Below are 15,100 nucleotides of genomic sequence, written 5' to 3'. Positions count from 1 at the left end.
CTTTCAATGAAATAATATGTGCCTAACTGCTTACCATAAGATGTTATAGTCAGGGCATATTCTTTCACTCCTAAACATACACTCCAAATTATATAAACCATAGGTGTGTACGTTTGATTATCATGTTACCCATTATGATTAGCTAGAGAGCTAAGCTTCTTGCTTTTTTAATAGCCTGTCCTATTTTTCCTATAGTATTTTTCTAATGGCTGCAGATTCATCATGAATATTGGGAAAATGAGAAAACATCAGTAGCTGTTTTATATCTCTAGCACTGCTGTGTATTATCTGTTTATTCTGTTGAGTATCTAGATATATAAACATTTTCTCACTAGCTGACTTTTGACAGTCCATGTTAGAGATATTATCATGACCTACTATATATAAGGTGATTTTATTTCCATTACAGTTTAATATTGAAAACTGGAAAGTGTCTGGAAAAAAGACTGTGAAAATGGTTTTATTGTTCATCCATTTTTGGAAAGCTAGTATTTGAATGGTATAGACTAACTCAGTAACTGGATAAGAAATTCCACTTGTGTTTTTAAAATACATCCATGACTTAGTTCAGCCGGATTAGGAGACTTGGTCTGCAGTATGTGTTGAATGGTTTTCAAGCTCATAAATATCACATACTATATTTTTACAGGAATGAAGTTAAATTTCACTTCATGCTATGAACCTCTATTTTGCTCTAAGGTCATCCTCTCTTATAGATAAAACCCAGTTCCTCCTCCTAACTGTGCTGTGATTGATGGAAGGACAGGGCCCAGACATGCATGGCCACATGGTCTGTGCTTGGCTCTGCCATTTTCCACTTGTGTAAACTTGAACTGGTCTTTCATGCAGTTGGCAGTCTTCAAAAGGAGAACTGGGTGATATGGGCTTTGAACTGCTTGAATAGGCAACCCCAGACTGTCCCAAATGCTTTACATAGATTATCTTACTCATCCTTTGGATCTGAGTAAACTGGTGGGTCTAGTTATGTCCAAAAGATCCTAGAAACATCGGTGGCCAAGAGGCAGTTTCTATGGGGGAAGCAGGTCTGCCAATCTTTTTTATTACTTGCAATTCCATGAGTTTAACTCCCTCCCCAGAAAAGACTTCTTCGTGCCCCATCAAACTGTTCTTGGCAATGTTGTATATCTCAGTTAGGGAATATGGCAGCGTATGTCACAGAGAGAAAGGCCCATTTCTCGAAGGCTGTGCAGGAGCAGGTTCTGAGTGCCACTGTGGAATCCACAGACAAGCTCATCAGGAGTGAGGCTGCACTAGGACCACATGTGATCATGCTTCTGTGTCTGTCGATTGGGCCTAATTATGTAATAAATTCATAGTCTATGTCTGTAAGATTCTTTTAAACATAATAATGTCCAACCTGAAACCAGTTACGAGTTAGGTTCTTTATAACCAACAAATCAAAGCATCCCCCATCTCTATTTCTCAATTGTCTTCCGTAGACGCTGATGAGTGCCTGCTGTTTGGAGAGGAAATCTGCAAAAATGGTTACTGTTTGAACACTCAGCCTGGGTATGAGTGCTACTGCAAGCAAGGGACATACTATGACCCTGTCAAATTACAGTGTTTTGGTAAGCTTTAAAAGAATATAGTAAGGTATGGTTTGAAAGTACACAGGAAAAAAGCAAAGTAATGGTATGTAGTAAAAAAATGGTGTCATTTAAGTCTAAATCACGTCTGAATCTAAATGATGTCTTCCTTTAAAAGATGCTTAGTTGTCTTGTGGCTCTCTTTCTTGAGCAAGATTTGAGAAATAAGACCCTTTTGTCCTTTATCTGAATAGATATCAGGCAAAGAGTTAATATTCATTGTGGTATAAAAATCCAGGTCACCAATATGACTGCAGTGCTCTTGCAGTCAGTTCATGCAAACAGAGGACATTTTTAAGTACTTGTGCAGACTTTAACGCTTAAGCCGAAAACCATGTTCTCTAGGAGGAGAAACATAGCATAAGGAGATAATTTTTAAAGTATTGAAAAATGGCATTTTATCTTAAGTTTTTCTAAGCATGTCTCATTCCTATATATTTTCTTTCCATATTTAATAACAGCAGCAGAAGCAACATGACTTTTCCTCAGTGACTCTGTCTTTCCACTTACAGGGGGTCTCCTGGAGGATGATGTGTTGTTCATTCAAAAGTGGCAGCTCTTGATATCTGGTCTGAATTTAGCATCGTGTTAACTTTGATGACTGTATAAAACACAAATGATTGCTGATTTTCTTTGATGATTTTCTTTTCTCTTAAGATATGGATGAATGTCAAGACCCTAACAGTTGTATTGATGGCCAGTGTGTTAATACAGAGGGCTCTTACAACTGCTTTTGTACCCATCCAATGATCCTGGATGCCTCTGAGAAGAGATGTGTGCAACCAACTGAATCAAATGGTAGGTTTGGATATGAGATACAAATGTCTATCTATCTATCTAGAAAAATGTTCAAGATTGTCATTTTAGTTAAAAAGGGGATTACTCAAAAATAGGGATGCTAGTTCCTTGGTTATCTTGAAGAAGTTAAGAGCTCCTTAGAGAAATAGTGTGGTCCATTTGGCTAATGTGAAGATTTAATACTTGGTACTCACTAAGTGAGCATCGAGATACAGAGATGTTGAGCATGTGGCCGGGCTGCTCCACCTGAGGGTTCACCACACTTAAACTTCAGAGAAAGATGTGTGGTCAGGAAATAAACAATTGTGTTTGCCCGGGGTGTAGGACAAAGATAAGGCTGGACAGAACAGAGTGTGGAGTTAATCAAAGGGGAGAACCCTGAATGCATGGGTGGGAATCCTCACTAGTCTCTGAGCATGTGACATGCCATTGATTATTGGTATAATAATCACATTTAGCAAATTCCATCCAAGGTGGAAAGTTTAGATTTAAGGATGCTGGCATGAAGTGTTACTGGTCCAGGGTTTGGCCAGCCATGGGAAACCATGAATGTAGAAAGAAGTGGTGGAGGTTGTCAGGGTCAAAAGAATGAGAAGCCCATGACGGAACAGCAAAATAACAGGCCCCTTGTATTGTGAGAGGACATTCTGTAGGCAAGCATTCAGCCAGGATACCACAAGCAGGCAGAATATCTGCTGACGGAACAATATTCAGCTGGAGATGACACAGACGTGATCTGTGGAAAGAGCAGGCCGGATCCAGACTTGGAAGCTGCTCATAGAAGTAGGGATGGAAACTTTGAAGCTTGCTGGCTTCCACCGCAGCATTGACAGAATAGGAACAACATTGCAATTGTCATGGAACCATGTCTTCTCTTTCAGAACAAATAGAAGAGACCGATGTCTACCAAGATCTGTGCTGGGAGCATCTGAGTGAGGAGTACGTGTGTAGCCGTCCTCTTGTAGGCAAACAGACGACATACACAGAGTGCTGCTGTTTGTACGGGGAAGCCTGGGGTATGCAATGTGCTCTCTGCCCCATGAAGGACTCAGGTGAGCTGCTGTCCAGTTCATTATTCAAGTGGCCTATAGCACATCTTCTTTATCTCCTTAACATATAACCCTTCTCCTTGTGTCTTATTTCATCACAGAAAGGTATGTGTTTGTGTGTGTGTGTGTGTGTGTGTGTGTGTGTGTGTAGTAAAAGACACAGTTATATAAACATCTGCCTCCTGGTTTGACTTTGTCTTCAAGCCAGACCACATCATTAATTTTGAAACCATCATTCTACTTCCCCCCAGAATGATAAATGGCCTGAAGAAATATAATCTAACCATCTGTGGCATGGTATGTGTTTGTGTGTGTGTGTGTGTGTGTGTATGTGTGTGTGTTACAATTCATATTTTCAGATATTTCATTATTTTGTTCTTACCCAGCATGCAATTAATCCAGTTTTTAAAATAGAGAGGGCAAAGAGCACTGAACCTATAAAATATTAATGTAGGTAGAAGTTAAGGCATTGATGTCAGACTTCGTATGAGAGATACTGGTGGAGCACTCTAATCCAGAAATTCAAAAAGTTCAGATTTTTAGAGCACTTCAGATTTGGGGATTAAAGCTACTGAATTGGCAAAGTCTGTCCAAAAATCTCCAAATTCAAAAATCTACTTAGTTACTGTTTCGTTGCTATGAAGAGACGCCATGATCAAGGCAACTCTTATAATTTAATTGGGGTTTTTTGCTTTATAGTTTCAGAGGGTTTGTCTGTGATCATCATGACAGGAAGGAGACAGGCGTGGTACTGGAGCAGTAGCTGAGAGCTTTATATCTTGATCTAGAGGCAACAGACATGAAAGAAACACATCCAGTAACACACTTCCTCTAACAAGGCCACACCTTCTAATCCTTCCCAAACAGTTCCACTAACTGGGAAGCAAGCACTCAAACACATGAGTCTATGAGAGACCATTTTTATTCAAACCATGACAACCACAAACCTTGAAATATTTCTGGTCCTAGGCATTTCAGATAGGGAATATTCAACTTATTTAAGAAAGCTGGCTTGTCAGGTAAAAGCCCTTGCCAAAACGCCTGACAACCTGAATTCAGTCTCCAAATTCCTCAGTGTGGAAGGACACAACACACTCCCATACATGGTCCTCTGACATGTGATGTGGCATATGTGCCTACACACTTACACACAAATAAATAAATATCAAAAAATTAAGAAAGGATTAGAAAAAGAAGAAGAAAGGAAATAAGTATATATCTATTTTTCCTCTGTTTTGGGAGTGAGCTCTGCCTGTTCATTCTCCTGGGATTGGAAGATGTCTAACTTCTAACTGTGTTTCCTGACTGGCTGTTTGGTGGCAGCAAGGTTGTATGATAAGGGTTTGTTTCTTTTCTGACCATCTAAGCCGCTTCTTATTTAAAGGAAGGTACTTGAAAGTGTTTAATATGTCATTTTCTCAAATTGACTTGTTAAAGCTGAAAACCCAGCCTGCAGAGCAAGACAAAGGCGTTCACAACCAGCACATATTCTCAGAACAGCAAGGAGGGGAGGGCTTGGAGAGGGGAAGGGCATTAATTTTCAGTTAATTCAATTATTGGAATATATCTTTCAAGCTACTTCATAAAGGTAACATTCTGGGTTAGAAATAACTTCAAGTCAACGTAGCATGGAAAAGAAAACAATTCGAAATGCCACAAAAAAGTAAGCAGCTAAAGTCACAGACGGGAGTGATAGCCACTCGGAACTGGGAAGGCTGGGTCGGGAGCAATGGCCACTTGGAACCGGGAAGGCCAAGTTGGGTTTGCAGTGATAGCCACTCAGAACTAGGAAGGGCAGGTTCTGAGACACTGCTTGTGGCAGCAGCCTTCTGTGAGAACGCACTCACTAGCTCCTGGGATGGTAGGGAGGGTGAGAATATGTGTGATTACAGATGGCAGTGTCTTAGACCCAGGAGGCCGATGCCACAGGAAGACAAGAATAAAATCAATATAGAGGTCAGTGCAGCCAGGCTGGGTCTCCTCACTGTGCTTCAACTCCTCCCTGTCTCCTTGTTCTTCTGCAGTGTTTTTCATTAAAAAAAATAATAATTAAGAATTACAAAAAATTAAGACAACCAATGAAGTTATATCTCCCTCTACCTGCCCTGTCATATTTAAATTTCACTCTCTAAAAATGCTCACTCTTGGCTATTGGCCTTTGAGCCTCATAGGCTTTTTATTATACATCCTTTTATTAGAGATTACGTTAGTCATTGATACATATTTAGTGTAATATCTAAAGCTGAACTCAATACCACCAGTCTGAGCAACACCTGGCTTTTTGCTGTCTATGTCAATACCTCTGAAACCAGGTTTATCTCCTAACCGACGGCATTTAAAAAGGCCACAAGCCACATTTTGTACATTTTAACATCATCTCTCTTTTTTTTCTTTTTTTCTATTAGATATTTTATTTACACTTCAGATGCCACCCCCTTTCCCCATTCCCCCCTTAGAAAACCCCTATCCCATGCCCCCTTTTTCTTTTTGCACATATACATTTTTTTAAAAAATGTTAATCATAGGCTTTACAAGTTTGGTATTGCTCAATCAGAAGTGTAACCCACTACCCAACCTAGATATATCAACTGTCTTTGACTGGTGGAGATACATGAACATCTGCCTCCCTGTCTCCCCCCTCTTTCTCTCTTTCATCACCTAGCTTCTCCTCTCATCTCTCTTAAATGCAGATTTAAGATTGTGATTAGTGGTGTTTTAGAACTGATGGAGGAAGGGTTGTGCAGAACCTGCTCTACCTAGGCAGCCTGCTTTAGTTAGCCACACTTCGTGCTTGCTATTTTAATTGTTCCTCCATAGCCTTTCTCAGCCCCAACCCTGATTTTTCCATTGTAAACAATGCTACAGCGAACCTCTATGGGCAGACTTATAGGACTGCCCAGGGACAAAACCCCTACACTGGGCTGGGAGCACTTTTATCTGATGCCATTATTTACACCAATGCAAAGTTGGAAAAATTATACACAGGGTAATAGTCACCATTCTACCATGACATGCTATAGCTTTGAAATTGTTCTTTGTCTTTAGAGAATGCTTCTGTGTTGAGAATGGGACCTTGGGTAAATCACAAAGTCTACTCCTAAGCCACACACGCGGTCCCTTAAGAGTTGTTTCTACCATATTGGTAAATGTGTATTCTATATACATTCCCCTTGTTTCTGGGGATCTGAAGATCTCTTCTTGGACTGACCAGTGACTTGTGTTTGTCTTGTTGCTGCTGTTGGTTTGTGTCTTCTTGCTTATTTGTTGATGAGGGGTGCATGATTTGTTTGTGGCCCTGGCCTTTGGACTTGGCTGCCCTTTTAGTCATGGCTGCTCAACGGAAGGGTTTGTGAAGAGCCACACTTTATTCTGTCTCCAGCTTGACTCTGTGATGCTGTTTCCTGCCTGTGACTGGCGAGCCAAACACCTTGGGTATTCATGTGTAATTGACTGGGTTTTCAAAAGAGATACTCAAATAAGGACTGGAGAGGTAGCTCCATGACTGAGACAGCACTTGCTAATATTCCAGAAGGCTGGAGTTTGGTTTTCAGCACCATGTCAAGTGGCTCACAACTATCTGTAACCCTAGTCCAGAAGATCTGATACCCTCTTGCCTCTGCAGGAACCTTCACACACATCACACACACACACACACACACACACACACACACACACTCGCAGAGAGAGAGAGAGAGAGAGAGAGAGATGAACACTAGGTTCAAGCCAAATGTTTTTCTAATGTAACCAAAATCAAAGGCTCTTATATAATATATAGTTACCTAACACCTGAACATGAATCAACTGATGTAGAAATAACCGTTGCTATTGTTGTTATACAAGTTTCTGTTCTACACTGCTGCTCCATAAATATAAAGATCAAGCCAGTGAGCCAGGAGTCTCATCTGAACACCAGCCCTGGTTCTGAGGTTGTAGAGATGAGAGTACAAGATACTGCATTCTGTCAAGCCCTGGGGAACATGCCTCCACTGTAGATCCATCTACATCTAGTGAGAGCCTACAGACACTGAGCAGCGTCTGAGGATGGTCAAACCTGCCCCACAATGATAGTCACCCGTGTTTCAGAGGAACCAAAGAATGTATGAGTTCTAAAACTGCATGCTCAGAATTCTGTCTCTGAGCCCTTTATACACACAATTTCTGCATTTCTAGACTATTGAGAAAGACAGCATTGTCCTTTGTTAATTCAAACACTGGATTAGCCCCAGCCTGCCAACACTGAACCTTCCAGTTTCTGAAGGAGGGCCCCACTGTTTTGGGGAATGATCCGTTACTGATGGAAACAGTGCTGGGGGAATTTGAAGAGTAAATCGCAGCACCTGCCATCAGCTTTGAACGTTAAAGTGCCGTGTAAAGTACAGCTCTGGCTCAAAATAGGCCCTCACACTTCTGGTCCAGTAGGTCATAGGCATTAATTCCTGCTCAAGCAGCAAGTCTGAGAATACTGGCAGGTGGAGGCTGTAGGAGTGGCCCATTCCTTGTGGCTCTCAGAAGTCAGATGCTGCTTTGTGTGTTGGTACTGCATGGGGGAGAAATGAGCAGAGGCTGAAGGATGATGTTAGGAGACCCTCACATGAGAAGAACTATGTCCTTGTGGAACTTTGTTCACTTTGGGGGCCACCGTCGATTTGATGTCAGTCCTCAGCTAGTTAAAGGGGCCAAATGGCAGGCTCAGGAAGGAGAAAGCCCCCCCCACACACACACACATTACTGGTGGTAAGGTAAAGGGGATGTGTCAGGGTGTGCCGATTACTGGTGGTAAGGTGAAGGGAGTGTGCCAGTGGTGTGGTGAGCATGTGCTAACAACCTCTGCCTTCTAGAACTCTGAAAGCCTCCCTGCCTGTTTGCATCTTGCCTCCTCTTCCTCCCTCTCATTTTCACAACACCTTCCCTACCCGCTCTTAAAATGTCAGTGGCTGAAGTTACTTTGGGAGGACCTCAGTGTTTTATCTGTTTGTCATCATGCTAAGTAAGAGTATGAAAGTCAAGGCTGCTAAGAAAACCAGTTCAAACCAAATAAACCACTGAATCCATATTTCAGATGAGAGAGAGAGAGAGAGAGAGAGAGAGAGAGAGAGAGAGAGAGAGACCACGCTAGAAGGAATTCGTAGCTATCAGAATGTGGGATCTTTGATTAGAAATTTCCTGCTTGGTTTTCATGGGTCTCAATGCCAGGAATTGTTGAAAGGCACCCGGTTCTCCGGTCTACCTTAGATGCACAATCACTGCCTCCTGCCGGAGGAGGAGATGTGGCTGAGGCTGAGGAAGGTAGCTTGCATTGTCAAGTCCTGCTCAATGGCAGAGTCAGATCTAGGCATCTTGCCTCTAGATTCTGTTGGAACTGGTTTAGTGTGGTCTGAGTCCTCACTCCCGAAGAACTCAAAGTGCATTCGAAATGCACAGTATTTTTTTTTTTTTTTTGAAATATGAAAGTAACAAAGTGGAGAATTAAAGTTGAAACCTTTCAGTGTTCTCATGTGGTGTGCTAATGCAGGCAATGGGACATGGTTTTAGAGTTAGCAGTGAGGGTTGCAAATCAAGGGAAGGCAGTGTCAGCCTGTCCACCTGCGCACAATGGCAGGATGGGTCATATATAGCCAATCGGCTAATGAGTTAAAGCCAATAATTCTTGGCCAAGTAAAGTATAAACTTAATGGTTTTGGAAACAAATATGTATATAGTTATGTTTTCAAAAACATATACACATATATACATATATAGTGTTGTTATCACATGGAAATAAAACTCTTTCTATGAGCAATGAAAGACAGACACATTTGAACACTAGATTCTATAGTGCCTTTGCAGTGTTTATAATTATAATATTTAAAGAATTTTACTCCTGATGATTAAATCATTCAGAAAGCCATGTTGTAGGGTAACTGAACATAAAGTCCTGATAGAGACCTCTCTTCTAAAACGTATGCATTTCAGGTGCTTACCTAATGGGGTAGTTGTTGTGTTGGGAGAGTGCCCCTTGTTGGTAGTCTGTTGTAGTACAACATGTAGCCACCATAGCATTCTTGAGAGCTCTGGTATTATTTGTCAGAGTGGCATTTACTTTCATTTTTGTGTTTCTGTCTCAATGGAGACAGCAGTGACACAAAAGGATTAAATTTCAATCATGGTTTAATAATGATCAATATATTAGAATTACTGTCCGTCTAAGCAGTCTGAAGATACAAATGCATATCAATACTGGAGTCACTAATTCTCTTTTGGGGAGCTCATTCTATGGATGTGCTTGAGTGACAGAAGACAAAACACAATGAGGAGAAATGGAATTGGCTGTGTCTGGAGCCCATTGATGAGCTGAGATGCATCTGTCCAATGGAAAGTACTCTGCAGCATTTTCTAACTGAAGCACAGCTACAGAGCCTGAGAGAGAACGCTGCTTAAGTTATTTTAAAACTTTTATTACATTTACTTATTGTGTGTGTGAGCATGTGTGAGTGTGTGTGTGTGTGAGCATGTGTGTGTTTGTGTGTGTGTGTGCATGTGCATTCACGTTTTCACGTGCCACAGTGTTTGTGTGGCAAGATCCTGTGGGTCTCAGTCACCAAGCTTGCCAGAAAACGTCTTTACCCATTGAGCCATCTTGCCAGCTGTATGCCATATTTTATAGAAAGGCATAGAACAGCTTGAGTAAACTGCTGTTTGCATAATAAATCCAAAGAAAGAACATACATAGCTATGTTGATGGCTTCTTATAAATCTATATCCTTTTCACTACTTGAATTTGTTTTTAATATATGTATTATATATAATCGTCTCATTTGGAATGAATAGATGTGTCTGAGACTTGAATTCAGAAAGCAGGAACTAGATATAATTGTGTCATCTCTGTTTCCCCATGTAAGTGTTAAATGAATGACTAATAAATAGTACGAGAGACATAAAGTGGATATACACGAGAACCCATGACAGTGTGACCTAATGTCCTGTTTAGGTGGATACCACCTAAAAGAGAGGATTTGATTTTCAAATTATTAAGTTATGCAAGTTCTTCATGTGCCTGCCTCTTAACACGAATATTCTGGCAAGTAAGTTATGTGCCTCTTGTGGTTGACAAGAAGAGAAATACATTTTTCTCAGATACAAATCTAAATTGTATATTGTTTTCCTGTTTCATTTTCAAATTAAATCTAAACTTTAAGTTTAAATGTGTTAAATTTTAGTACATTTCTTCCTTTGTTTTGTTATTTACTAAACATATTCTCTATAGGAGGCCAAGAAGTTTGTGACAAATTCACAATTTGTGTTTGGAATGTAAGACAGAATTGTGAACTAGGGTGTTTTATTCCCAAATATGTCTTTTAAATATACACATGATATTTTTGCTATGCCCAATTGTGAATCTAGCATAGTGTTTTTATATAGTTTTACCCAAGTAAAAGAATTTAGACTCTGCCATAGACGTGATTGAGCCAGTGACTTCCACATCCTCAAAGACCTCTGTTGTGTAACAGGCTTGAGGTGAGAAGGAAGACAGACATTTGACTTGCAGGCGACACTTAAAAAAATATTGTAACTGGGCAATAGTTGTAAAAAGCCTTTCAGTATTCAGTAAAAGCTTTTCCAAGAAATATGTTTCCAGAGAATGTTAATAATAACTTTGGAACATCCCACGTGGGAAGCACAGCAGAGGGCCACTGCCTTTACTTAGGCAACCCAGAATCCCACTCTGGTTTGGCGATTGGTTCTACTCACTGCACTAGACACATGCTTTCAAATCTCCTGTATCTAAAATTAAGGGCTCTCTGTGAACTTATAATAATTCAATCCCGTCTTAGTGCGAACGCATGCATCCTTATGGTTATAGATTCTGTACACTACGATTCAAGAAAAGTAACTACTAGCTAAATAGAGTGGAGAATGGCTAAGCTAGAAAGCTCGTGCAAGCCTTTTTTAAACTGAGTTGGAAGTAGTCCATAAAGGCAAGGGTTCATTTCTGTGGGGCTGAATTTTGGTGTCCATGGAAATTATATGCTGTGTGAAATTGCTGGCCTGTAATTTTTACTGTTCTTTACTGAAAGATTTATTTATTTATTATGCATTTATTTAGAAAACTAAACATCACCCCTCCCAAAAAAGCAAAATAGTTTTTTGTTTACAATGGGATGGTTGTGAAATGACATTCAATAGTGAATTTCGTCTATATATCTGTTGGACGCTGTTTCTTCCAGTGTAGAATGGCAGTATCAACACCCGCCTCAAGGGGGCGCTCAGGTGTTAGCTGTGCTACTGCTTGGGTTGTAGGACAGTAAATCCCCCTATGTTCCGTGATTATTAGTAAATCTCATTAGTAATCCCATTGATTATTAGTAAATAAGTTGGGCTCATGCCGGTCCTACATGGTTACCTTGTTATACAGCTCTGGCATCTCTTTGAAGAGAGGTGAGCTTCCAAAACAGTACCAGAGCCAAGGGTGTGTAGGGAGAGCATTAAGGGTGTCAGAGCATTCAGGAACTAGTATGCCCCAATAGCTCTGCACGCTGGTGAAGAAGCTTCTCACATGCTCCACGGGATTCTCTACCCGTGTACCGTGGGAGCTGTGGGGAGGCTTTATGCCTGGAGAGGACATCTAATGAAGGCTTTTGAGTGAACATTCAATGTATTTGATCTACAAAATGTAAAACCTAGACTGTAAGCAATAAATGTGATTACAGTATGTCATCCTAAACGAACCTCCTAGAAAATGCATTTATTTACTCTTTCTTCTTGTTTCTGTCTCAAGGAAGGCATTCTATGTCCTGCTTTATCTAAGTCCTGACAGTGTCATAAACTCTTCAGTCTTCTCTTATTTATACATTGTGATTTTCTTACAAGTACCTTAGCTGAAAAGGTACCCCACAACTCTTAATATTTTTAATATTTAAGCAGCCTTATTAATATCAGAGGTCAAGCTTAAATGCAGGAGCTGAGGACGTAGTCAGTTGGTGAGCACATGTCTACCAAGCCCAAGGCCCTGGGTTCTATTTCTAACACCATGTAAAGTGAGTATGTAGATGACTCTGTGACCTGAACACTAGGGGTGTAAAGACAGGAGGATCAGGGGTTCAAAGTGATCCTCATCCTACATTGCAAGTTCAAGGCAGCCTGGTCTAGACAAACAATTAACTTTAATTTCTTTGTATATTTAAACACTTGACTCACTTATTCAAATGATTTCAACTTGCTTTCAACCTAAGGTCCTAATTCTAAAAGCAAATATATTTCAAACTAAAATCCCAAAGTTTGTCTGTGAGACACTCTATTCCATAGTCCTTTTAAACACAGTAGGCATCCATAGTAACCAGGGGCAGGAAGGAGCCCATCACTCTAAATAAAGCATTAATACACTGGCCCTATTATGTCTGTAGTCTGTGGAATTACCATTTTAGGCCACCCTTCTATCAAACTGCCTGTGGTCTCCTCAGGAACCAGGTCTTATCTTGAGCCTCCTCACCATGCTGAAGGTTCCCAGCGGACAATGTTTTTGTGGTCCCTGTCTCTAAAATGGGAAAGGGATAGTGGACCTAGGAAAGCAGCTAAATCAGTGGTTCTCAACCTTCCTAATGCTGCAACCTTTAATACAGTTCTTCATGTTGTGGTGACCCCACAACTATAAAATTATTTTCATTGCTACTTCATAATTTTCCTACTATTTTGAATCACAATGTAAATATTTTTGGAGGTAGAAGTTTGGCCAAGGGGTCCTGTCCTACAGGTGGAGAATCACTAGGTAGATTAACTAAAGCAAATGACAGTGGGTTTGGTACAAAAGGTGGGGGGCATAGATAGGAGTGAAATGCTGGAAACTGCCTAAAATGTAGGGTTTTTAAACTATGCTCTGGGGCTGGTGAGGTAGCTCAGTGGTTAAGAGCACTGGATGTTCTTCCAGAGGTCCTGAGTTCAATTCCCAGCAACCACATGGTGCACCTATAAAGGAATCTGGTGCCCTCCTCTGGCATGTAGGTGTACATGCAGACAGAATACTCATTAAAAGACAAAGCAAACAGAAAGGATTGTCTAAAAATAACAGACCCTGATAGAGCATGGTGAAGTGTGGACAACAAGCTATGTTCTGAGCCTGGTTCCCTGAGTGTAGAGGACCAGCAGGTATCCAAGAAGCCATGGTGAGAGGCCCCTCAAGGTCACAAGACTTAGACTACAGCCTGAATCCAGTGATAAGAATTGGTTGAAGCTGCTGGCCCAGTGCCCCTAACCACGATCACTGATCACCGTGAAAGAGTTTGATTAATAGAAGGTCATAAGTCACATGAGCACTTGTGGATGTCTTGGATGAGGAAGATGGACGTTTAAGCCATGCTTCTCCCCCCCCCCCCCGCCCACCGACTACGCTGTTGGTGTGCCCGCAAAGGAGGGATCAACACTTTCATCATATCTGAGTCTAAGTTAACAAGCCAAAGTAGAGAAAAGAAGGCAAGAAATAAAATAAACCAGTTCAAAGTCAAATGATATTGTTGGGATATACAAGAAATCTAGTTGATCTCAAAAGTAACCACTTGCCTTAGGAAGAAAGAAGGAAGGAAGGAAGGAAGGAAGGAAGGAAGGAAGGAAGGAAGGAAGGAAGGAAAGAAAGAAAGAAAGAAAGAAAGAAAGAAAGAAAGAAAGGAGGGAAGGAAAGAAAGAACAAATGTACTCCTGATGGATGTTTCTCCTAATTTCTTGATTTTTTAGATTGTCACTTCCAAGAGCAGGAAAGGGACAATGACATGACTTACTTATGCTCACACTGGAAAAAACAAAACTAGATCTCATTACAGGAGGAATACATTGAAATCCTTCCCTGGTGCTCACTTTGCATTCTTAATCCTTGCCTCTTGTCTGGTGTCAAGGGCAACCCCACTCCTTGTTTCTTATGAGATTGCCTGCAAGTAAACCTTAGTAGTATCTTCCAAAGCCCTGACTACTAAGAAGTGGAGGAAACCTTCCATTAGGTTCCTAATAAGGAATTCATGTTAGCAGTCACAATTCTCAGGGTTCCCTGTATGTCGGAACTTAGTGCTATCACAAGAATATAAATGTTCAGATCCGAGTTTTAGAACACAAAGAGGACCTCCATTTTTTTAAATGATTTGTTTAGTTGTACTATTACATTTGTAGCCAGCCTTTTCTTCTGTCAGCTCGTCGGCTAGCTAGCGGTCATCTGATGGGAAACACTGGAAGTGACTACATTGGAAAACTGACCTTCAGGGAAGGACAGGGGTGGGCAGGCTTGATTGGTCTATGGCTGCAAGTTTCCTCAAAGTGTTATGGTTTACAGGAGTCCCACGAAATATAAACGCTGCCAAGACTGTAGACTTCATTACTTCCCTGTCCTCGACAAGTACAATTTAATTGAACATTAAGCAATTTGATCTCTTTCACCTAATAAATTGAGCAAATTCAATAAACATAAATCCTGCTAATGGTGGAGCTGACCTGACGGAGCTGAGCTCATCGACGCTCATGGTTATGACTCTGCCTGGAATCTGAACCACAGATGCTTATGGCTGAGCAGAGTACCTACCTGATGCTCCGAGTCTGGGGACAGCGCTGAACAATTCTCCTTGGGTGCCAGAAGAGCAGCTGCAAACAGACAAGGCTTGGCAGATAGAGCGCTTCCACACAAAGCTCAGCTGG

At 40.9% G+C, this 15,100-nt stretch overlaps 1 protein-coding gene across 1 annotated transcript in view; it reads left to right on the top strand.

The window, feature by feature from the left end:
• Positions 1-15,100, top strand: part of LOC117701848 (latent-transforming growth factor beta-binding protein 1-like) — a gene marked incomplete at its 5' end in the record, with an annotated part of 40,936 nt that overhangs the window by 11,935 nt on the left and 13,901 nt on the right. Inside the window, 3 exons of the mRNA XM_034493266.2 lie at positions 1,461-1,589; positions 2,265-2,405; positions 3,287-3,457. Of these exons, the coding sequence (XP_034349157.2) occupies positions 1,461-1,589; positions 2,265-2,405; positions 3,287-3,457 (441 nt within the window). The remainder of the gene's footprint in view (positions 1-1,460; positions 1,590-2,264; positions 2,406-3,286; positions 3,458-15,100) is intronic.

Source organism: Arvicanthis niloticus, unplaced genomic scaffold (genome assembly GCF_011762505.2).
Source record: "Arvicanthis niloticus isolate mArvNil1 unplaced genomic scaffold, mArvNil1.pat.X pat_scaffold_274_arrow_ctg1, whole genome shotgun sequence".
Lineage (NCBI taxonomy): Eukaryota > Metazoa > Chordata > Mammalia > Rodentia > Muridae > Arvicanthis > Arvicanthis niloticus.
Note: the sequence above shows the minus strand (reverse complement) of the source record. Positions and strands in the feature narration are given on the sequence as shown.